The 21,894-nt window shown below is 40.5% G+C and overlaps 6 protein-coding genes across 10 annotated transcripts in view; 3 read left to right on the top strand and 3 right to left on the bottom strand.

Annotated features, from left to right (window-relative positions):
* Window positions 1-5,765, bottom strand: part of LOC132787773 (patj homolog) — a 33,111-nt gene extending 27,346 nt beyond the window's left edge. For 2 of the 4 annotated variants that reach the window (XM_060795061.1, XM_060795063.1), the window contains exon 1: window positions 1,728-2,526. The gene's annotated coding sequence lies outside the window, so the exon portion shown is untranslated. Of the gene's footprint in view, window positions 1-1,727; window positions 2,527-5,634 lie in introns of those variants that run through there. The other 2 variants (XM_060795062.1, XR_009632580.1) reach the window with 2 other exon arrangements.
* Window positions 2,636-5,815, top strand: LOC132787772 (uncharacterized). The gene is made up of 6 exons (XM_060795059.1): window positions 2,636-2,711; window positions 2,786-3,843; window positions 3,903-4,567; window positions 4,625-4,825; window positions 4,900-5,490; window positions 5,563-5,815. Exons 2-6 carry the CDS (start codon window positions 2,797-2,799, stop codon window positions 5,813-5,815), a joined length of 2,757 nt encoding a protein of 918 aa, XP_060651042.1. The 5' UTR covers window positions 2,636-2,711; window positions 2,786-2,796.
* A 597-nt stretch (window positions 5,816-6,412) lies between these two features.
* LOC132787775 (protein hemingway) lies at window positions 6,413-8,575 on the top strand. Its single transcript, XM_060795065.1, has 4 exons — window positions 6,413-6,743; window positions 6,852-8,080; window positions 8,148-8,307; window positions 8,359-8,575. The coding sequence occupies exons 1-4, from the start codon at window positions 6,579-6,581 to the stop codon at window positions 8,494-8,496; spliced, it is 1,692 nt and encodes a 563-aa protein (XP_060651048.1). The 5' UTR covers window positions 6,413-6,578; the 3' UTR covers window positions 8,497-8,575.
* LOC132787778 (3'-5' exonuclease) lies at window positions 8,542-10,072 on the bottom strand. Of its 2 annotated transcripts, none has more exons than XM_060795069.1 (6): window positions 9,926-10,072; window positions 9,768-9,869; window positions 9,494-9,702; window positions 9,203-9,430; window positions 8,902-9,145; window positions 8,542-8,847 (listed from the first exon to the last, which is right to left on the bottom strand). In XM_060795069.1, exons 1-6 carry the CDS (start codon window positions 9,983-9,985, stop codon window positions 8,692-8,694), a joined length of 999 nt encoding a protein of 332 aa, XP_060651052.1. In that variant the 5' UTR covers window positions 9,986-10,072; the 3' UTR covers window positions 8,542-8,691. The 2 variants fall into 2 exon arrangements, with proteins under 2 accessions (XP_060651052.1, XP_060651053.1); XM_060795070.1 differs by having other exon boundaries at window positions 9,494-9,699.
* A 257-nt stretch (window positions 10,073-10,329) lies between these two features.
* LOC132787777 (nucleoporin Nup43) lies at window positions 10,330-11,604 on the top strand. The gene is made up of 2 exons (XM_060795067.1): window positions 10,330-10,699; window positions 10,752-11,604. Exons 1-2 carry the CDS (start codon window positions 10,432-10,434, stop codon window positions 11,546-11,548), a joined length of 1,065 nt encoding a protein of 354 aa, XP_060651050.1. The 5' UTR covers window positions 10,330-10,431; the 3' UTR covers window positions 11,549-11,604.
* A 421-nt stretch (window positions 11,605-12,025) lies between these two features.
* On the bottom strand, window positions 12,026-16,467 carry LOC132787774 (protein glass). The gene is made up of 5 exons (XM_060795064.1): window positions 16,190-16,467; window positions 15,211-15,335; window positions 14,778-14,908; window positions 13,160-14,673; window positions 12,026-13,080 (listed from the first exon to the last, which is right to left on the bottom strand). Exons 2-5 carry the CDS (start codon window positions 15,254-15,256, stop codon window positions 12,939-12,941), a joined length of 1,833 nt encoding a protein of 610 aa, XP_060651047.1. The 5' UTR covers window positions 15,257-15,335; window positions 16,190-16,467; the 3' UTR covers window positions 12,026-12,938.
* Between the last annotated feature and the right edge of the window lie 5,427 nt (window positions 16,468-21,894).

The raw sequence follows: 21,894 nt of genomic DNA, 5'->3' as shown, positions 1-21,894 counted from the left end.
TGCGGATTTGTAGTCGGTGGAAAACCACTCTAGGTAGCATAACCTTTGCTCATCTCTGTTCGCTAATGACGCACATCTAAGCACGGTGACATGATCGTTATTTTTGGCTTTTTGTGCGGAGCACATTGCACATGTTTTTGGGGACTGCAATTGACTGCAGATGTCAATTAAAGGCTGATTGACTTTTGGGGCGTGCACAGTGCAGGGATTGGCACACGAGGCGTATGATTAACGCGCGCCTCTACAGCAATTGTACTGCATACACTCACGCACACACATACATAGCCAGTGTCCGACAGAGTAGAGACTTTGCTTTTGGTCATTTGTTTGCAAAACCCTATCGTTGCCCTCCTCTTGCCTCTTTATGTGCTTCATTTAACTTGGTTGCGGTTGACGTGAACGCAAACGGGAGTAGGGGGCGTGGCAGCTACGAGGGCGGTCTATGTTGGCGTTGGCGAGGACGTTTGGCATCCCAGCCCATTACACAAAAGTAGGCCAAGCGCGTTTGAAGTTTACAATGCGTGTGTGCGCCATTTGTTATGTGTGCGAGCGTGTGAGTGTGTGTGTGTGTGGGGCTCTGCTATTTTTACAAGTCGCAACTTAAGGCTGCTCCAACTGCGGCTCCAACTGGTGCTGTGCCAGTTTTCTTTCACTTTTTCGTTTTCGTTTTCATTTTCATTTTATTGCCGCCGGCCACTGTTGCTTCTAACGCACTTCAAACTGCCGTGCCGCTGACCTACTGAGCATTATTAGCCGGCTCTCGTTTTGGGCTGCCCGACTGACTGACTGACTGCCTGCTTGCCTTTGCTTCCTTGGCAGTCAAGTGTCAAAAATCGATAAATGAAAAAGAATATATATACATATATATATGCATAAATACTATGAGCGAGCAAGGAAAAAAGGAAAAGGCTGAAGAACAAAAAAAAAGCAGCTGTAGTCGCACTCTGGCATGTTTACTCCTTTATACGCCTACGCCGACGCCCAACGCCCAACGCCACGCCCACAGCGTCTAATGAATTTGACTTTCGACGACGACGACGATGTAGCAGTTGTTGCTATTGTTGTTGTTTTTCCTGCTAGTCGCTGCTGTTGCTGTTGCTGCTGTTCTTGACGGTTTGTTGTTCTTGGCTTGCTTCCGCCGCAGACTTTGGCTCTGACTGTTGCTGTTTTTATTTTATTTTTATTCTTTGCGCTGTGACTGCGCCTTTTGACCTACCTAGAGGCAACGATGGCGACAGCAGCGACGCTAACGTTAACGCCGACGTCGTAGTCGTAGTCGAAGTCGACGCCAACGACAGCAACGACAACGGCTTTTAGCCAAATTGCGCGAGCATTGGCTGCAGCAGCTAACAGCGATGAATGTGACTCGAAAACTAGTGAACTTGCCACCGCGAGTCGTGCACGCAATTTGCAATTACTTAGAAGCTTGGCTGTCGCCACGCTGTTAGATTTTAGTCGTTGACAACGCGGCGTATGAGTAACATTTGTGCACGCACAACGCTTAAGCATTGCTATTGATTAAACAAGCGCATTCTTTTTTGTGGCAATTTAAATGGTCGAGGAGTATGTGTGTGTGTGTGCTTTGGCAATTTTTTAATTGTCTTGGCAGCTGTTGAATATAGTTAATAAAATTTGAAAGACCATTCCGGCCGGTTCACGGTTTGCACTGTTTGAATGGTTGGCTTGGCTTGGCTGTTTGCTTGGTTGGCTGTAATTAACTTGCGTACTTGCGCTTGTTGGCCAAACATTTGGCCAACATTTTACTGGCGTCTGGCGTTGATTTCTGACTGCTCGTTTCTGGCACTTCATTCACGCATCACATAAACACATTGCTGCTGTTACTCTCTGGGCCAGCATGGAAGCTGGCTCGTACGATATTCCGTTTTGCTTATTTTCGGGTTTTCTTTGCTCTTGATTTCTTCACTTGCGTTTTGTTTTTCTTTTTTATTTTTTGTTGGATTTTTTTTTTTTTGATTTTTCTCAATTCTAATTATTTTTTGTGTGCTTTCTTTTTATCAGTTTTACGCGCGCATTTTTCGGCACGACACAACGCCCGCACGCCACGAAGCTTCTTGGCCAAATGAATTGCCCGCTGGCCAGATTGCCTCTGCTCCGTTACGCTCACGACGACACCACCAGCGCTCTTCGTACTTTGTTCTCCCAACTCGCACGTGGCAGCTGCAGTCTGCAAGGAAGCAGTTTTCTACACTCTCTCTCTCTTTTTCTCTCTCTGCGCGCAGGCGCTTTTTAAGGTTTACTCACGAATTCGGGCAATATTTACATATGAAGTTGACGTTGTTGGTGGCAGCATTTAACCGCTGTTGAAGTTGCCGCTGCTTCGCATTCATTCAACTCATGGGATTGTGGCAGAGTGTGTGTGGGAAAGCTTTTCGCCACAGAGGCGTCGAACCAAAAGCTTACCAGAGGGAACCCAATACCGTATGATGGGTGAGCGATCGAATAAGGTAAACACAACAAATCGAATTGAGCGAAAGCTAGAAGAGAACCATAATTTGAGGCTCTCTTTCTCGCTTGTGGCAAAGCTTTAAGCTTTTGTGTGGTGAGCATTATAAAAAGTTGTGAAATGACAACAAATATAAATTGATAACTATAATCCAAGTGTTGTTAGTATTTAGAATGACTTCAAAGTGAATAGAATAAATTGTAAAGTGTTTACAAATTAATTATAATTTTGAACTATAGATATTAAGGTGAGCATTCACTAGTGTACTTACTGCTTGGTTTACCTTATTTATGGAATGTGATACTGTTTGATTTTATATAGATTAACTTACAATGGCACAGTGTTCTTTGGAAACCGAAACAGTTGAAGAGTTGACAAATTTGCTTCTCGATTTGATTGATTTAACTAACGAAGAGAACAGAAAGAAAATATTACAATTTGTTTGTGGTCTACTCAACACTGAAGAGAAAGAAAATATTAAATTGGCGTTCAAATTGAGCCAGAAGATAAAGTCAGCTATCGATGAATTGAAGACCCACGATCCACAGCTGCTTCAAATGTTGTTATTATGTGTGAAATCGTGGAGTCAACATATGGCAAAGGATGAAAAGTCAGTGTTGAGTCAGATCTGGTCAGTAAACGGAACAAGCGATGCACAATCACTGGCTGGTCAAAGAATCATTCAGATATTTGAAGACTTTTTAAATGACGTCACAGTTGTTGAAATTTTTACACCAAAGCTGCATAAACAAATTGGACAGCAATTGCAGTCGAAGATGAGCAAAGAACGTTTAGTTGGAAACAATTTATTGAATAAGCTACTTGACAGTATTAAGGATCCACATGAGAGGGAACTGGTTAATTTTTCCGGACTAGACTTCATCTCCTATATCACAATAATTCAGTGCCTGCAAGTAGAGTCAACTGCTGTGGCGCCCAAGGACGATAAATGTGGCTTGATCTGGATGCGTCCATTGTACATTCGATTACTTTGCGAAGACAATCTATTGGTGCGCCGATGGACGCTGGAATACTTGATGCTAAATACAACATCTTCAGATCTGAGGCGTGCTAATCTACTGATTGGGTTTCTTAAGGCAACCAACAAAATAGAGCTACATGATCTTGATACATACGCTCTGCCAAATCAACTAATGACCAATTTTGTGCAGAGGCTTGAGTTGAAGCGTTTTCTAGTAGCATTTGTAAAAGTGCCATGGCTTGAAGTACCTTTTGTGCGTTGGCTTTATAGTTTGGATCCCAAACGAGTTCCTCAAATTACACAAAGGATTTTATATCAAATGGTTCGGCTCGTGAAAAAAATTCAAAATCAAACACTACGTCTTTGGGCTAGCGAACAACTATTTACTCATTTTATGGTAACAAGGAAAAACTTCTAATGTAATGTCATCAAATTATTTATTCCCATTCATTTCAGAACACAATTCAAGAATTGTCTTTGGTCGAATATTTAAAATTCAGTCTAGAAGTGTACGATAAAGAAAAGGATATACCATATGTTGTGGAATATAAGTTAGTGGAACAGATCAGGAAATGCAAAGACATCAGTGATCAACTTGGTCGTCTTAATAGAGACGGCTTTGAAAAAATTTGCAGTGGACGCGAACGTCTATTGGATTATGTGCCATATTATCAATTGTTTAAAAAACTGCAAAATGTGCCAAAATTTTGTGACGGCTTGTGGCGTCTTTCCTTTATTCTAATGCTGCACAATAAACCTGAAGTTGTGGATTTGTATCATGCTGAACATGATTTAAATATTGAGCTATTTCAAAAGTGCACAAATTTAAAAGAATTGCAAGAACATTTGCTTGAAAAATTAAACTGCAAAACCGAAGACGAAAAATTATTTCTGCTGCAAAAAAGTGTGGATATGTTTGTGGCCACTCGTATAACTGATTGGAGCAAAATCGAAGAGCTGCAATTAAGTGCATTAGAACTTATGGAGCAGGGAACAGAGAATACATTTTTGCATTTAACCGATATATTGAGCAGCCATAACCAAAAATTACAAGATGACAAAATATTTGATGAGATTTTACAAAAGTGGAATCAATACAATGATGACTATAAAATGCAACGGTAAGTTATTCGATAACAATGCATTTAATGGAAATTTAACATTTATTTTTTTTATAGAGTTATAGCCTGTAGAATTTTTAGGTATGCAGAAACAAACCTGAATATCGATGAGAGGGTGAACCTAGTCCATGAAATCATTAAAAAATGCAAAAATAATACTGATTTTGCTACGCTTTTATACAATACTAATTCAATACCGAAATATATGGTTTTACAAAACCTCATTCGAGAAGGAGACCCAATGACAGACGAAGAACGGTAAGATCTACTTTATCTAGTATTTCAATCTTTGGCTTACAAATTCCTTTACTATTTCTATAATCTATATAAAGCATTGAATTTGCATTGGCGAAAGAGCTGGCATATAGTTGTTGTACAATAAGAAGAGATGCTTTCATCGAGTATGCCTATCGATGGCCGTCAGAGACTTTATATGAAATATTTAATATGTTGATACGTATTAATGTAAGCATGAATCGCAATGGTGTGATTTTAGAAAACTCTAAAGAGAATAGAGTCCAAATGCGAATATTAAGAGTCTTGTTGCACACGGATCCAAACAGCAAATTATTTTGGACAAATAAATTATGGCAGCTTCTGTTGTCCTCATCTAGTCAACCGAATAAAATCTGCTTCCTATACGAGTGTTTGGTGGCCGAACAATTACCCTTCGATGAATCGCATTTCGAACAATTACTGGAGCGAATTGAACTAATTTCCAACCTCGAATCGATTCAACAGGACTCAATAATATCAGTTCTTTACATATATTGCATGCGCAAGGTTGATCTTTTAAAAGTGGAGCATTTTCAAAGGGTATTTGAAATGTTGCTCAATCAACAGATGGACAATTTGCAATCAGAAACTCGAAGTTTTATTCAATTGGTTCTGCACAAACTGGCTTTAAAGTGTGAGGAGAAAAAGTAATGTATTTATAACTTTGTGGACTTAACAACTTTGTGCCTAATTAATTTCTTACGCTGTTTTTACTATAGAATCGTAGTTCCCATGGCCGTTGCATTAAAAACACCACCATATATTGTATTTGAGAATAAGATAATACATACCACCATTGAAGTGCGACTGGCGCTACCTGAAATCATGCACGCCTATCCCTCCGACATTATATTGCACATAATTAACGCACCAATTGACGAGTATCGAAGACCAGTCTGGGTGGATCCTTATCCGATGCGTTTATATAATCAGTTTCGAAAAGTCTTTGCACAAAAGAGTTGCACTTCGTGATTGTATTATTATTTTTAATGAATTTGCTACCACCAAAGAAAAAAATAAACACACATTAGCCAAACAACAAGTGTGTTTTCTTTAGGGGTCGACGAGCGACAGGATAAACAACAAATTCTCTGCGCCTGCTCCGTCGTCACAAGCAACGGCTGCCGAAACCAAATAAACACACTTGCCACCAACTGTCAGGTGGCAGATGGCAGGTGGAAGTTGCAGGTTCTTTTTTAGTTAGTGCCAAGACACCACAAGCACAAAATCAAAGCAAAAATAGCAATAATAAACGTGCAGAATGTGACACTTACACCGCATATGTGCGGGGCAAGGAAGAATAAAGAAAATATTAGTGGCAACTATCGTTACATGGCAGCAGCACCTGCCTCAACCTCCTCATAAATCTCAATAGTGTGTGTGGACGAAATGGGTGGATTGGTGGAGGAGTGGAACAGCGTCAACATTCATCATTATTTGGTCACCCTGTCGGTGTCCCACATATCAATCAAGTGTGAAAATCGAAGCGATAAATCGGATCCAGTAAACCCAGTAATCCTAGAGTCAAGTGTACAACTGGGCATATTATAGCTTCGTACAAATTATTAGTATTCCCGGCACTGTTCTCAATAATACCAGCTAAAACTCTAAAGACTTTTGAAAACAACAAAAAAATAGGCTTTTCAATAACACACATAAACGCACACAATCGCCAGAAGACATAAGCAGAAGATTATTTGATATCTGAGCGATCAGAGTAATTTGGTGTAGCAAGATGACAGCGCCGCCGGTCAACTCCGACGAAGATTATTACATGGATGAGTCCTTTGACGAGGAATCGCTGTCAGAGGTCGAGGAAGAGCCGGAGGAAGATGTGCAAGAGGATGAGAGCGATTCACGCAGCGACAGCGACGTCGAGGCCGAGTTTCTGCGAGGAAATGTGAGTGATACCAAAACTTTAGATCAGCCACAAGAGTTGGTTATCAAAGAGTTTAGCCTCAGCATGTCTCAACCTCAACCTCAACATCAACCTGAACCTGCTCCACAGCCTCATGCACGCCGTCACCAGATCTTTGGAAAACGCTCTGGTGGCGGCAGCGGTTTCCCCCGAGAACAATTGATGCAATATAACAGCTCTTCGGAGGATGAAGGCCAAGTGGTAATGAGAAAGACTGTGGCTGAAGTCAATCAGTACAAGGAGCCTTCGGAGCAGACCGATGATGAGACATTGTCGGATCGCACCCTAGTGCCAACCGACAATCCAGGGGACAGCGAACTGACCGAATTGGAAGAATACGATGATATGCAAATGGAAGATGAGATGGGTGAAGAGGAGGAAGTTGTGAATGATATAAACGATGAGGACGACGATGTTATGTCCGAGCACAGCAATGATGATGATGTGGAGATAGGACAATTTTTAGATGATAAAAAGCAACAAGACGAGAAAACAAAGTCAAATCTACCCCAAAGCGATCTTGTTGATATAGTTGACTGCGACAGCGATGAGATTGGCACTTGCTCTGACGAATCTGATGAGGAAAAAGCATCACCACAAATCTCCGATGATGAAATGGAATTTATTCCCATGCCACCATCACAAAAAAAGAAACCAATATCCAAGAATTTTCCGAATCTCAATCGTAAACCCGTTTTGTCGACTGAGATTGAGAAAATTGTTGACACTGATGTGCCACTTGTGGCCAATATGGAGGATGCCCTTGATGTTGACGTTGCTGAGTTGGATGGGCCAAACTGTTTGGGCATGGACCCCAATGATGCATTTAATGTTAAATTTTTGGAACAGCAAATGACTCAAATGTCCGAGATGATAATGAAAACGTTTCGTTTAAGTGGCGGCGCTGCAGACAACAATGCCTTGGAGCAGCTGGCGTTGGCCACCAAACTAATGAAAAAACAAAGCAAAAAATTGTCGGAGCTGGATGAGGAATCGGAATCCATGTCCACAATTGATTCATCCAAGACACCGACTACAGTACGCTCCGAGGTGATAACAAAACGCACTGGCAAATGTCGTTGTCCCTCACTTACCGACGACCATGAACCAGAGGAAGAATATGATGAAGAGGGAGAAGCCTTTATGATGGACGAGTGCGGGCAGGGTGATGGCCTCATGCGCTATCCACATCATCAACAAGGGGGACGCATCAGTTGCCGCGTGTCTAGCGTCACGCCAACTAGCTTCAATAGCGATAACTCTGGCTATCACATTGATTTTAGGCGTCCACGTTCTACCACCTCCTCGGAGAAGGTCAAGTAAGTAATAGAGTCGGGTCTGAGTATAATTTCAACAAAATGTTGTTTCCCTATTGCTATTTCCAAGCTACAAGAACTTGGGGCGAAAGAGCTTCAGCTTTACGAATCCTCAGGTGCGGGAAATCGAGCGACAAAATAACATTTTATTAAAGAAAATGATGAACGTCAAGCCAACAATTAAGCCAGCCGTTAACGCGGTCAAATCCAACTCCAATTTAGCAGCAAAGGTAAGAATATTCTTCTCTGTTTTACAATTTAATAAATCTGTTCATTTGTAGAAGCAGCCCCCGCCAGCGCCGCGTTTGACAAGTGCTGCGGTTAATCGAAAGAAATACCAACGACAGATTGACTTGGACAATGATGTGCTTAAACGTAAACTAGAGGCAGTCGGCTCACGTCGGCCTATATTTAAGTGATGCTGTTCATTGCCCAGCATTATTGTAATTTTAGAAATGTTCAAATCGAATTTAAAATAAAATTTATTGCAAGTTAATAATATAAAAATGTATATAGAAGTTGTGTAAAATTTGTTTGCAAAATACGCATAAAATTCGACCAATTGAATGATATAAATGAGATAGTCTTTGTAAGTTGGCAACAACTTACTTGGCTTACAAAGTCACCTCATTGATTTTGGATAGAAAGTTCTCGCCCAGCGCTTTGACAGCCTTAAATGCGGCATCGCCATTCTTCTCAATAAACTCTTTCTCGTTCTTTGTTTTTGCTTTCTCGCGTTGCTCCAGTTCACGATAAATAACCTGACCAATCTGCAAGATCGTAAGTTTAATAATCGACCTTATGATGACAAGTCTGGCACTTACATAAACATCAATTGCCGCGTACATAAGCTGATTCTCATCCAGTGGTATCACATGCCACTTGCTCATTCGCACCTTTTTGCTTTTGTCCATGGCCTTTTTGGCTATAAAGTTGGCAAGTCGTTCCAGACTCCATCTGCCGCCTGTCTCACAAACCTCATTGCACCACACACCCAAATCGACGCATTTCTCAATCAGAGGCTCGGCCGATACTTCGGGAAAATCGCGCTGCAGCTTCCGGAAGTCGCTTAAATAAATTCAGGATTAATCACGAGGCTGACTGACATTAATGAACGGGACTTACGCCTTGATATTAACACCATGCAGCCGCACTTTGGGATGATTAATGAGCGCCATCAATGCAGCAGGGATTTTCTTCAAGTTGCTTAGCTGATAAACATAACAGCAACGTTCATCCACACATATTTGGATGACGGACGATTTACCAGGGCCAGTTTGAAATGAAAAAGGCCACTCCATATCAAAGGCCATGGGAACCACTTCCACATCGGTTTGCTTCTCCACCCATTGCCTGATTCACAAAATTAGAATGTAATTTACATTTTTGTACTACGAGTACTCATATATAACTTACATGACTTCATCGGCTGATGCTGCGATCTCTTGACTTTCAGTGTAATACTTAATAGCACCATTATACTTTATAAAGGGCAATTTTTCTGGAATTTCCTTCTCTGGCGACGGCGTCCCGCTCTCGGCCATTGAGCGTGTGCTGCGCGTCAAACGGCTGCTTCTTCGCTTAGGCGGGTTTTCTGACTCCTCGCTGTTTTCCTTATCTTTCTTCTAAGTTACAGTACAGAAATTGTTAATTCACTAATTTTATATTAAATGTGAAAGATTAAACTTACTATTTCAGGCGTATTTTCGTTTTTCCGTTTATTAGAAATTTTCTCAGTGGTCTTCTTGGTGGTTTTCGTCTGTTTTGGAGTTTCCTTCTTTGTAGCAACATTCTGAGATTTGAATGAATTATTACACAAAATTACTTAAATAATAATGTTAAACATACTTGTTCGGGCGTTTCATTGTTTTTTGCTTTTGCGGGCATTTTAACTAAATATTTATCCATTCTTATCAATACAAGTAGTTTGTTTACTGCAAATTGGCGGCAAAATATGTTTGAGATGGTAGCTTGTCGTGTTTTCTATTTAACAGAGAAACGGCAGAAACATTCTATCGATAATTCTTTGATTAACTTAGTCGAATATCGATATATAGCGCAAACATTCAAACTGTTAGGCTTAGTAAATTATACAATTGATAATAAATTAAAGACATTAAACAAACATTGTATTTTTTAAAAACCTTTTTACTTTTATATACTTTTATATTTAAAATATTTCTCTCAAGGTTTGCTGTTTGAATATTGCTTGATGTGCTGTTAATAACAGTTTAGCGCAATGTTAAGTTTACAGTACAAAAACATATGTTTAGTAAACGCGCAAGCGGCATTTTGATTATTTCTTGTTTTGTGTCGGGTATAATTAATTAAAGTGTGCATCAATCAGTGTCAAAATGGCCACAAAAGTTGCAGCTCATTACATATCAGAGAAGATATCCAAAGTACGCTGGCTGCCAGAGAAGCTGCAGCAATCCGAACGTTTCGTTACCGGCAGCTGGGATATGAACAACAATTTCGTGCGCTTGTGGCGTCTACAGTCAAATCCATATGCTCAGAACGTTGATCACACACCACGCTGCAATGACAAAGTGTCAATAGAGGGCGATGTAACAGGCCTGGAGTTTGTTACCGATGACATTTTGGCCGTGAGCTCTGCAGACGGTAAACATGACAATGCACTAAAAGTAGCCTTATTAATCTTCTTCCTTTGCAGGGCATCTCAGCCTTCTAAATGTGCAGCGAGCTGTCGAAGAAGATCAAATACAGCGCACAGCACGCAGCGAACGCCTGCATGAATTCAAGTGTAGTGGAACCAGCGCTCCTTGCACAGCGGTCGCTGTCTACGGCACCGACATAGCTACTGTAGGTGAGGACGGTTGTGTAAATGTGCTGAGTGCCAACAACTTGAAGCAAGTTAAGCGTTCCATCGAAGCCGACAGCATGTCATTGCTAGCCGTGAACTTTGTCAGCCAACAACAACTGGTGACTGCCAACCGAATGGGTGTCATTCGAATGTTTGATACACGCATCGCCAGCGAAACTCAACCGAAAATTGCTTTTATGGTTGCATGCCAAGATGCAAAGAGTTGCAATTTTGTTTCCTGCATGTCCACGCATCCCATGCAACAGCATATTCTCATTTGCGGCAGCGAAGAAGGATCAATTACCGTGTGGGACTTGCGCAATTTGGAGTATCCAGCCTCATACCTCAGTGCGCACAATAGTCCTATCACAGACATCGGATTTCACAATCAGGATCCCTCGAAGCTCTTTAGCTCTGCCGAATCTGGTGAAGTTTGGATGTGGTCCGAGAATAAAACGCACATAGATCCCAATCAACAGGATGGCAAAAGTGCTTGGCTGAGTGGCGATCGAGTGCGAGCTCTTGTTAATGTTGATGGTGTGCTGAGCAACATTCGCAAACCAATAAACTCATTCGATGTGCATGGGACTCGTCTACTCTGTGGCAGCGACTCCGAAGCCGTCTACATTGTGGATGATATTCTTTAAGATGATATTCTTCGTAAGAAATTTTCTACATTTATTAAAAATTATCTAAGAAAAAATAATCTCTCTTTAATGGATTGAGTTCAACCAGTTTTTTTTCAATCATTTCCTATTGTCTTTTAGCAGTAGAACAAATAGTTTGTTGTTATTCATTAAATCATCAGAAGTTCTATACAGGTTGTAAATTCCTAAGATTTAAATACCATGTTGTTTGTCTTAGATCATTTCCAATCCATGAAAATTATCATATTAAATACTACCCCTAGTATTCCCTTTAACTATCAGGTTAATCATATATTCTTAATTTTTCCATATTAAGTAAAGTTCAATTCTAATCTCATCGATATAGAATCACCATTTTTCAATTCTTTTTGATATTTCTTTAAATTTGGTATAAAGTTAAGTGTTTTTTTTTTTTTTTGTTTGCTTTTGTTTTAATCATCCAGTTCAAATCCTCCTCAGTATATCCTAAAACATTCCAAAGATATTTCTTTTGTATATTTATTTAAATTCGGTATACGCAAAATTGGCTTAAATCAAAGCACCTGACTTAAATTACATCTATAAGTACAATTATGCCTAAATATACAATGTCTTAAAGGTAGCTTTCTGGGTGCCGCTATATGGTATGGTAACTAAGTAAGCGTAACCAAGGAAAGTAAGTTGAGTTCATTTTATATATCGAATTTAAGCATATTAAGATACGAGTAATATCGCCTATTTTCGCGAAATATTTCTCTAGTGTGAAAATTGGGGTTTAAAATTAACTTCATATTCTTTGTTGTATTGCCTATGTGTTTGTGTTGACTTAATGTCTATTTCGTTGGCTAATTTTGAATAGATTTATGCGTGTTTTTCAACTACCATATACAGAAATACATTTATATGTTATATAAGTAAGAGAATTATGGTCCAATGCATAGATTTGGTATGCATGTGATGTGAATAATAAATACAAAATGATTAATGATATATACAATTTGGCACATGGGCCTCAATTAGTTTCGATTAGTTTAGATTTTGTTTTAAGTTTTACGTTGATTTCAATTCGAATTTGAGCATTTACAATAGCATTTCATTTTATAAATTTCTTGAATTAAATCTCCACTTTCAAGTGTCTGTGTCCGCTTCTTGGCTGTTAGTAGAAACGCTCGAACTTGGGTGGCTTGTTGAGTGCGCAGAAATAATACCCTGAATAGTTTTGTGTAGCGCCGGGTGGAGTATAGTCGCTGATGCTGTAATTGCCATAGTCATAGTTGGGCATATGGGCGTGGTGATGCATGTGGTGCGGTAGTGGATGCGGATGTGCCAACGGATGTGGATGTGGATGCGAGTGCGGGTGCGGATGCGGGGGATGATAATGCTGAAAACCGCCTGCACTACGCGGCTTTTGTCATGTAATGAGACTGCTGCCACCCCCGCCAATGCCATTGCCACCATTGCTGCCACTGCCCCCGTTGCCGCTGCCGTTGCTGCCATTGGCATTGTTGCCGTGTACGCGCATGTGCCGATTGAGATTGCCCGACTGCGAGAATCTATGCGAAGCATTAGAGAAGTTGTTAAGATTGTTTGTTGTTCCAGGCAATATTCCAGCACACCCTAAACGAAACTTACCTGAGCAGGCAGAGCTTGCACTGATAGGGCTTCTCGCCGCTATGGATGCGCAGATGTTTGGTCAGCGTAGAGCTGTCGGAGAAGGACTTCTTGCAGGAGGAGCACCGATAGGGACGCTCGCCGGAATGGGTTCGCATGTGCGTGGTGACGCTGGAACTTTGCGAGAAACGTCTATCACAAATGGGACAGCGAAACGGCTTCTGTCCCGTATGTGTGCGTACGTGCGCCGTCAAATTGGCGGCCTGTGAGAAGCTTTTGTTGCAATCCGGACAGCGATACGGCCGCTCTCCCGAATGGGTGCGTAGATGCGTCTTCAATGTGCTGGGCCTCGCATATGTTTTGCCACACAGCCGGCACAAGTTCGGTTTCATATCGCCGCCAGCGCTGCCCTCACCATCCCCGTCCGCATCGCCATCGCCATCATCGATGCTATCCTCCTCATCATCGAAGGCAGACAGACCCAAACTCAAAGCGGTGGCCTGATAACTGGGACTTTTATGGGGCGGCGTATAACTCTGGCCGGCGCCTGTAGCTGCTCCAGTGTAATAACCCAACGCTGCTGCTGTATTGGACACAGGTGGCGATGGTGACTCCTTGTCCGCTAGTGTGGGAAGTGCGCTCAACGATGCTGTTGGTGCCGGCGCTCGAAAATCAGCCGTAAACGAATAGGTGGCGGATGCAGGATAGTGTGTGGGACTCAGCAGTGGAGGGTAGAGCACATTAACCGCCGCTGATGAGCTGTTGGGTGGTGTCCAATTCATTTGGGAGCACTGCATGGGCACAGCACTGCCGTCGGCCCCATAGCCATGATGCATGGTCATATTCATGCTGACATTGACACTCATGCTGGGATACATGGGTGGTGCTGTGGCAGCGGCATTCGCAGCAGCCTCATAGTAGCAGGCGCTGCCTGCACCAGAGCCGCCATTGCCGCCAGTGGTGCCATTTGTGGTGGAGCTGTTGTGGTGGCTGCTGTGATTGTGGAGCCCGTTACCACCGTGCGATGCCTGGGTCAGTGCCTGTTGCATGTGCTGCGACTGCAGCTGATGTCCTGACTGCGTTGACTGGGAATGTGAATGGGAGTGCTGCTGTTGTTGTTGCTGACTGCCGTTGGGGGAGATGAGCATCTGGTGCGGATGCACGGTGTAGGAGAGCGAGGCCTGATGTGGATTGCTGGCGAAATTGTACGAAGCACCGCAGGGCGAGAACGGAAAGAGGCTGGGCAAGGGATCAATGTCCAGCGGTGGCAAGCCGGGAAACGTGGAGGCCATCTCGTCGGTGCTCCAGTAACTGCTGCCGTTGCCAACACCAAGAGAGGAACCGTTGTTGGTGACACTTCCAGCACCCGAGAGATTACTTGTGGGCGGTGTGGTATTGATTTGATTGCCCAGCACTCCAATTGTGGGATCGAAGCAGCCGCCGCAATCAAAATCGCTGCTGGTGAGTGAGGAGATGGGCAGGGCGGTGTTGCCTTGGCAGGATAAACAGCCGACGCAGGATGCAGCACACTCTTGCTGCAACCAAACCGAAATCGAAATGCAAAAATATTCACTTTACTCAAATGTTCACAGCGCGATTTAAGGCGAGACACAAGTTAATTTCGAAGCGAACAATTTACCTGCGGACTGTCCAACGCCAGGCCGAATAATGGATTATTGGGCACATAGCCCGTTTCTGGTTCCACAGGACCTCCGTTTGAGACATCGCACGATATGTACATAGCTCCACCCTCTTGATCTTCCAGGGAATCTGTGCGCAGGTGTGCCAAAAAAAAAAACAGTTAAAACATTGTAACATTGGCAGCATCATAAGCGTATCTTTCGGATACATTATTTTCACAGCGTTCTCAACGAGTTGCAACCACTGTGCGTCGCACAAAACTCCGCCCCCTAAACACACAGACACAAACACTGCGAAAGAGCAGAGCGAACGCGACGCCATTTGCTTTCCTCTCGCTACTGCTTTTGCACACAGTGCTTGCGTATGTTTTTGGGGCGAGTTTTTCACACAATCAACATTTCCCAGCTTGGAAATCAGAGAATTAAACATACCCAGAATTATGTTCAAGAGTTTGGAACTTTTATATAACAATCCCATGACATGACTCCAGCTGGTTTCGGCGATTTATTTCTTGTTTTTCTACGTTTCATTTTGCTGCCTCAATTGAGATTTCCAGCTGTAATTCACAATTAAAATATTTTAAAGTGTTATTATTATTTATATTTAAATTTAGTTCATTAAATTAATTTATACTTTTTAGCTTTGCTGTTTTTCATGTTCAGCAGTTAATTATTCCCTTTTATGTTAAATTGTAAAATTAAGAAACACTTATTCAAAGTTTTTTTATTATTCAAAATTCAACTCTGAATATATTTTATTTTAACATAATAATATATTAATGAAATATAGTCAGAGTTGAATTTAACTTTAAATTAATTGCTGTACTTTTGTATTTATTTTATATACAAAATAAATAGCAGTAAAAATTATAATAAAAAAAAATACACATGTGAAGGATTTCATAGCACAGGAGGCTATAAAAATTTGATTTCAATTGATGTATTGTCTTATTCATTTTTATTGGCGTATTTAATGTAATAAAATTCCGCAGTAAAATATATAAATTTAAATACCACTAATTCAAAGATATTCATTTGATCTTCACGATTTTTCCATTTATTTATAACATTTGTATAAACTCGAACTGTATGGCTTTAAATTTAATGAATGCGTGAAGTATATAGAAACATATATATATATATATTTTTTTTAGAATTTATAAAACTTAATTGGAAATTTTTCACCATGTCATATTTAATTTAGTTTTGACTTTTATTTTATCAAAAACCGCAAAAGAAATATCTAAAATAAAATTGAATTAGTTTTAAATTTAGTGGTTTTTTCAAGTTAATCACACATAAAACTTTATATATTTAGAAGTCCTTTCATTGAATTTATACACATATGTATAGATAATATAGAAAGTAAACTTGCATTAGATCGCACTATTTGTTCATTAAATTTATTCACCTTATTGAATATTTATTTCTCATGATCAGCACACTGCGATGATTAAATAAAATTCCAACGTAGATCGCTCTAAGAGCTCTTAAATGTCACTGATTTAAATTTATTTATCTATATTTTGTTTTGTTTTTTTTTTTGTTGTTTCTTTAGCTTTAATTAATTTTGCATAGATGTTCTGTTGAGGGTTTTGCTATGTAGAACCGTTGCGTTGTAGAATTTCAGTTAATGCGGGAGGCAAAGAATCGACTTTCGGCGACGAGCATAAGACGGCAACTAATTGTCAGTTGCAGTTCGATGTCTCTCGACCGATATTGGCGACGGGGCCGTCAGCGCGGTAGCAGCAACAGCAGCAGCAAAGCGACAACCACAGAAAAAAATGCTCACTTAATTATAAACAAGCGACAAAAGGGCGCAAAAGACAACGAAAAGCAAACGCACAACCTCACACTCACACTCACACTTACACTTACACTTCGAGCAGATACAATGACACAAAGTGCCCAACTAAGTACATGGCATACGAGTACAATCACACATGAAGAGACCCTTACAGCGAGTGTTGCTGTTCCTCTTGTTGTTGTTGTTGTTGATGACACCCCCTCCCGACAGCAACCACCGCAGCGACAGAGGCAACCAACCAATGCGCTCTTGCCGCCGTCTCCGGTATGCCGGCTTTTGCGGCGACAACTAACCCAACCCCCAACCCTCCGACCAGCACACGTTGTATGTGCCATCCAACTCAGCTCATTCATACGTAGCAAGCGGCAGCAACGTCGCCGTCAGAGCAGCAGCAGCAGCAGCAGCAGTTTTTCAGTAGTTTTTATTTGTCACCCAATATCTTTACAGCTCGACACCAGATACCACCGAGCCGAACCCAGCCAGGTCGAGCCATGCCAGGCCAGGCCGGACTGTGACCATTGATCGTCTTCTGCTTCTGCTGCTGCTGCTGCTGCTTTTGCTTCCTTCGTTCCATTCTTTTGTGGTTAAACATGTTTTGCTTAGCCACCGCCTCATCCTTCCTTGACTCCGCTGAGGCGACAGTCCATCAGCCAGTGAGACGCATTCACTCAGACATATGCAAAGTTGCCTCAGCCTACTATAGCAACAACCCTCTGCTTTCGTTCAATTGTATCTTGTATCTTGTATCTTTACTAGTTCGTAGTTCTCATTTCTAGCGCAGTTGCCTCAACCAATGACAATTGTCTATTGATCGAACGATCGATCGATCGTTGCTCTTTTGCATAGTTACAACAATGCGACGACAATTGTGAATTATTTTTATTTTTTTGCGACATTTGATAGTTTGCTTTGTGGTTGTGTTTAGTTGTAACTGAACAACACAAAAAAAAAGAAGCAAATTATGAAACATTATTATTTTCACAGCAGCTTGTCTAGTCTTAGCAACAGCTTGACAACTTAGATATTTGTTTTTCTAAGTACTTGTAGTTACCTCTTGTCAAAATTCACACGCCTCGCACTTGGCCCAAAAATGTGCAAATTAATTGGATCAGCTAAGTGTAAAGGCTTTCAGTGATTGCTGGCTAACTCTCGCTCTCGCTCTGGTTGCCGATATCATTTTACCATATTGGTGGGAATAATGTTGGCCCAGTGGAACACAATAACGTCGTGTGTGTTAAAAGTTTCGGGCCACATAATCAGAGTCGAACCAAGTTTGGGATTGGGATCATAACCAGTTTTGCTTGATCTTTTTTTGATGTTGATTTATTGCAGCTCAATGGCGATCAGTTTCATGTTGGTAACTTGTTCCAGGACATGAGCCATGTTTTGCTGCCGATTGTCACATCACATTAGGCTCACAACAATAACAACACAAAAAAAAAGTGAGGAGGCTGCTGCTATCAATAACAATATTGGTTTATTTACGATGATTAGAGACGATCTCTTCAGTGTGCTGCAAGTGTACTCAGGTGTCAGCTGTGTTGCCTAGGAATCTGTGTCTGTCAATTACGAATAACCACAAACACACTATTTTAAATTGTTGTCGTTGCTGGGATTTAATGATTACATAAGTAAACAATAATTCAGTACAACCCTTAGGAAATTGTTGTACCTGTTATCACACCAGCTCATCAGCAGTCTGATGAACATTATCAATTGCCCTGCACGTGATTTTATTTACCCTCGAGCTTAACATAATCATGCCCGTATTTATTCAAAGCATTTACTCTGGTCCAGATCCTGATTTTATTTTGGCCACAATGGACGGGCAGCAAACTCAGTCAGGCATTCGGTATTTTCATTCTGTATTTCTGTATTCAGTTCGCAGTTCTGTGTTCTGTGTTCTGTGTTCTGAGTTCTGTTCTTGCTGTGTCGATTGTGTGTTGTGTGTATGGACGAGGCTTCAAAAATCAATGAAATACTTTTCGGGTGGCACTCTTAGGGCTTCACAAGCTTGGCTACACTTTGCTTTTATGTTGGTAGTCAAGTCATTCGACTTGTTAATGTCGCTAGATGTCAGTAAATATCAATATAAGACTCGCATTAAAGATACTCGAAGGGAAAGGGGGAAACACACAAATCAACCAATGGACAGTTAGTCCAATTATGTTTAACACTTTCTGAAGAATTGGCAATTCTCATATTCAAAGTTTACGTATTTAATAAGCAAACTCATAAGCTCGATAGAACAAAGTGTAGCACAAATGATGCTTTAATTTGTTTGTGCAACATATGGAAACGTATCCTATATTCTTAGCAGGACTTTAAATCTGTTTTTTGCGCAGTAGTTTTAAAAATAATTTATATACATAATTCCATAGACAGTATTTGAGGAACAACTGTTCCTTTTGCGGGTTGAAGGTGTCAGTCTTTGCTGCCCACATCAGACGTCAGTTGAGTTGGGGAAAAGTATCGATGACCAATTGACAGTCACAGCCAGAGTTACCATTGATGACAGCTGTACGATGTGCCAGGAATGTGGTCGACTCATAGTCGAACTTCTTAATAAAAAACCTAAGCCTGCTTATTAAATACGCGAGGGAACATGCGACTTGGGCAATGCGACAATTTAAAACAGGACGAGCTGTGTCGACTCCCCCGAAAAACGAATTGAATTACATTTGGAACTGGGCCTACGAAATATGTTTTTTGGATACTACGAAAGCGAGTACACATGAGTGAAGCGCGCCAAATTGAATTTGTAAGACGATACTTTCGAGAACACCACAAGTACTGCAGAAGGAGGCAAGCGGCAAGGGTTCATTGTGACATGTCCCTTATCAATGGGTAGACTTCCTCAACGCACTGTCAGCCACTCACTCGCATAAGCCAATGTACCAATAAAACGCATTCAACTGTCTTCCCGCAGTCTGCTACTGTTTTACTTTGTTGTCTCTTTTTTTATGTTATTACAGAATCACTTCCGCAAACAAATGCGTCAAAGATCGGGATATGACAATTTCTCACAGCCCACCAGCGGGGTGGCAAATGCACTGAAGAGGGTGATGATGATGATGACTATTATACATTGCCAATTATCTAAGTGGCCACGTTTCTTTATCTGCGGCTGCAATTTGGCAAACCGCAAATGATTATCCTGTAAGCCTTTGGATAAATATTATATTTCAATTATAGTTGTTAACATATTATTAGCCAGCAATCATTTATCGTTTTCGTCATCATTGGCGCCAGGCCAATGCACTACCGGAACGAGAAGTCACGTGTCAACCAGTCGCCGATAATAATCGGGCTCAAACACAACCGCAGAGGGGTGCCATTGAGAGACAAGAAGATGCGCTCGCAATTTTATCAGATTAAGGACCCTCAGCAGCAGCAACAACGCTCTCAGTGTCCCCTGAGTTGTGCATATCCTTCGTGTGCTTACCCGACCTTTCCCTTCAGCGCGCCCTCAACAGGTGACAAATGAACGAACATTGTGTGAGAATCTTTTTTTTCTTTTTTGGCTACCAGTTTGTGATTCTGCTTTTGACCGGGCCATATCAAATTTCCCATTGGCGCTGTGATTTGTCGATTTTATTAATTCTCATGAACTGAAATTGAAACGCCTCCCGTAGGAAATCACGGTCAACCGGTTGATGACTTTTAAACAACGCGCCAACGCAATGCCACCAAGAACTAGTTCTTACTGAAGTCTAGAACGAACAACTATTTTAGCTAAACAGAAATACTAAGCTAAAATACTAGTTACAGCTAGCTAGCGCTGTTATTAACATAAAAACTCTTTTTATAGTAGTAAAATGTTAAATATATGTATTCAATAACAATAAAATATTTATTATTTAATTCAACGAATCAGTTAATTATAATAATAAAAAAAAAAAATCTAATAAACTTTGCAAAACAATTTTGTTTGAGTTTCCTTTACATTTTCAAGGAAAATTTCCAAAAATTACAAAATTCCATTGTATATTGTCAATTTAAAGAACTATCATCATGTTCTTTGGTACAAAGATAACTCTAACCAATAAAAACAAAATAGCATTGTGAAAAGGACGAATATCAGCAAAAATAGCTAAATACATAGTCAGAAAATAACGTATCCCTCAGTCAAATTTTGCCTGAAACTTTCAAGTCCTGGGTCAAAAGAAATTTATTGATGAGAACTACTGTACTATTCAGGATAATTCAAATCGTTCGTGAGTTTCATTGGAATTTGCGATTTGCACACGTTTCATTCCAAATCTTGTGTTTTTTATTAACTCCTAAAAGTATGCAACAAACTTTTAGAATCACAAAACGCTGCAGTTAAATTGCTATAACAATATTTATACAAAGAAACAACGAAATAAAAATTGTTTACTTTCCTCATGCAAAAATGTTGTACTCCCATTTGCGTTTGAAAAATGTTTTTATACCTGATACCCATAGGTTACGCATCGTTTCACTAATTAACCAGGGCGAAAAGCCCATCTGTTATGGATTTCACAATGCTATTGAAGAGTAGTAAGTTCGATCACAGGGACAAAATAACTTACCCATGGAAAGCTTCGACCAAATTATTGCTTCTAATATGCTGAAAATATTTTACATCTCCTCGCATGTGGATTCATTTTGTTATACATACAAATGGATTGAATTTGAACACTCACGACTCGCTATGCTCAATGAAAAACCTTCCATCAATGTTTCAAGTTCTGTCCCCCACAATCCACCGATTTATCTACCGTCTTGAGCAGAAATGCTGCCTCTGAGTTGAAAATAGATATAAAGCTGAGTATCATCTTGTGGCTAAAAGCCGGATTAAACAACTTCCGATACGCACTCCAGTGAGGATCTGGATGAGACTCAAAGTAATTTCATTTAATTATCAGTCAAAACTAATTCTACGTTTCATGCCGAATAATCCTGAGCCAGCAGACTCTTCAACTACCTTATAGAAACTGCCCTTGTTAACGAAATGCGGAGAATTTATATCTTGTCTTTTTTGGGGATCGGCAACAATCAAAAATCGCACGGGACCAAGTCAAGACAATACGAAAGAGCCGTTTTTATCCAAATAATACAAAATTACAATATTTAGCATTACAATATTTACGCATTTACATGAAGATATATTTTCGAATTGTAATTATTAATTAAGACCTGTATAATCAAAATCGCTATGTAGTCACTTTACACTCTGAATACCCAAAGACCCAAGTCCCTTCAGTATCATTTCATTTTTCTGTCTCAACTTAATGTGCAATATAAATTTAAAAATAAGCAAATTAATTTAATAATCTACCTGA

The sequence above is a fragment of the Drosophila nasuta genome, chromosome 2R, assembly GCF_023558535.2.
Source record: "Drosophila nasuta strain 15112-1781.00 chromosome 2R, ASM2355853v1, whole genome shotgun sequence".
Lineage (NCBI taxonomy): Eukaryota > Metazoa > Arthropoda > Insecta > Diptera > Drosophilidae > Drosophila > Drosophila nasuta.
This window is presented reverse-complemented; position numbering and strand designations above follow the sequence as displayed.

Coding starts and splice junctions, on each gene's coding strand:
- LOC132787775 (XM_060795065.1), top strand. CDS start 6,579: ATGACAGCGCCGCCGGTCAACTCCGACGAAGATTATTACATGGATGAG. Junction 6,744..6,851: donor CCGAGTTTCTGCGAGGAAAT/GTGAGTGATACC, acceptor CCTGCTCCACAG/CCTCATGCACGCCGTCACCA. Junction 8,308..8,358: donor ACTCCAATTTAGCAGCAAAG/GTAAGAATATTC, acceptor GTTCATTTGTAG/AAGCAGCCCCCGCCAGCGCC.
- LOC132787777 (XM_060795067.1), top strand. CDS start 10,432: ATGGCCACAAAAGTTGCAGCTCATTACATATCAGAGAAGATATCCAAA. Junction 10,700..10,751: donor GGCCGTGAGCTCTGCAGACG/GTAAACATGACA, acceptor CTTCCTTTGCAG/GGCATCTCAGCCTTCTAAAT.
- LOC132787772 (XM_060795059.1), top strand. CDS start 2,797: ATGGCACAGTGTTCTTTGGAAACCGAAACAGTTGAAGAGTTGACAAAT. Junction 3,844..3,902: donor AACTATTTACTCATTTTATG/GTAACAAGGAAA, acceptor CATTCATTTCAG/AACACAATTCAAGAATTGTC. Junction 4,568..4,624: donor GATGACTATAAAATGCAACG/GTAAGTTATTCG, acceptor TTTTTTTTATAG/AGTTATAGCCTGTAGAATTT.
- LOC132787774 (XM_060795064.1), bottom strand. CDS start 15,256: ATGGGATTGTTATATAAAAGTTCCAAACTCTTGAACATAATTCTGG. Junction 14,674..14,777: donor TGGCGTTGGACAGTCCGCAG/GTAAATTGTTCG, acceptor GTTTGGTTGCAG/CAAGAGTGTGCTGCATCCTG. Junction 13,081..13,159: donor TGCAAGCTCTGCCTGCTCAG/GTAAGTTTCGTT, acceptor TGCTTCGCATAG/ATTCTCGCAGTCGGGCAATC.
- LOC132787778 (XM_060795069.1), bottom strand. CDS start 9,985: ATGGATAAATATTTAGTTAAAATGCCCGCAAAAGCAAAAAACAATGAA. Junction 9,870..9,925: donor ACAATGAAACGCCCGAACAA/GTATGTTTAACA, acceptor TTCAAATCTCAG/AATGTTGCTACAAAGAAGGA. Junction 9,146..9,202: donor CATGGTGTTAATATCAAGGC/GTAAGTCCCGTT, acceptor AATTTATTTAAG/CGACTTCCGGAAGCTGCAGC.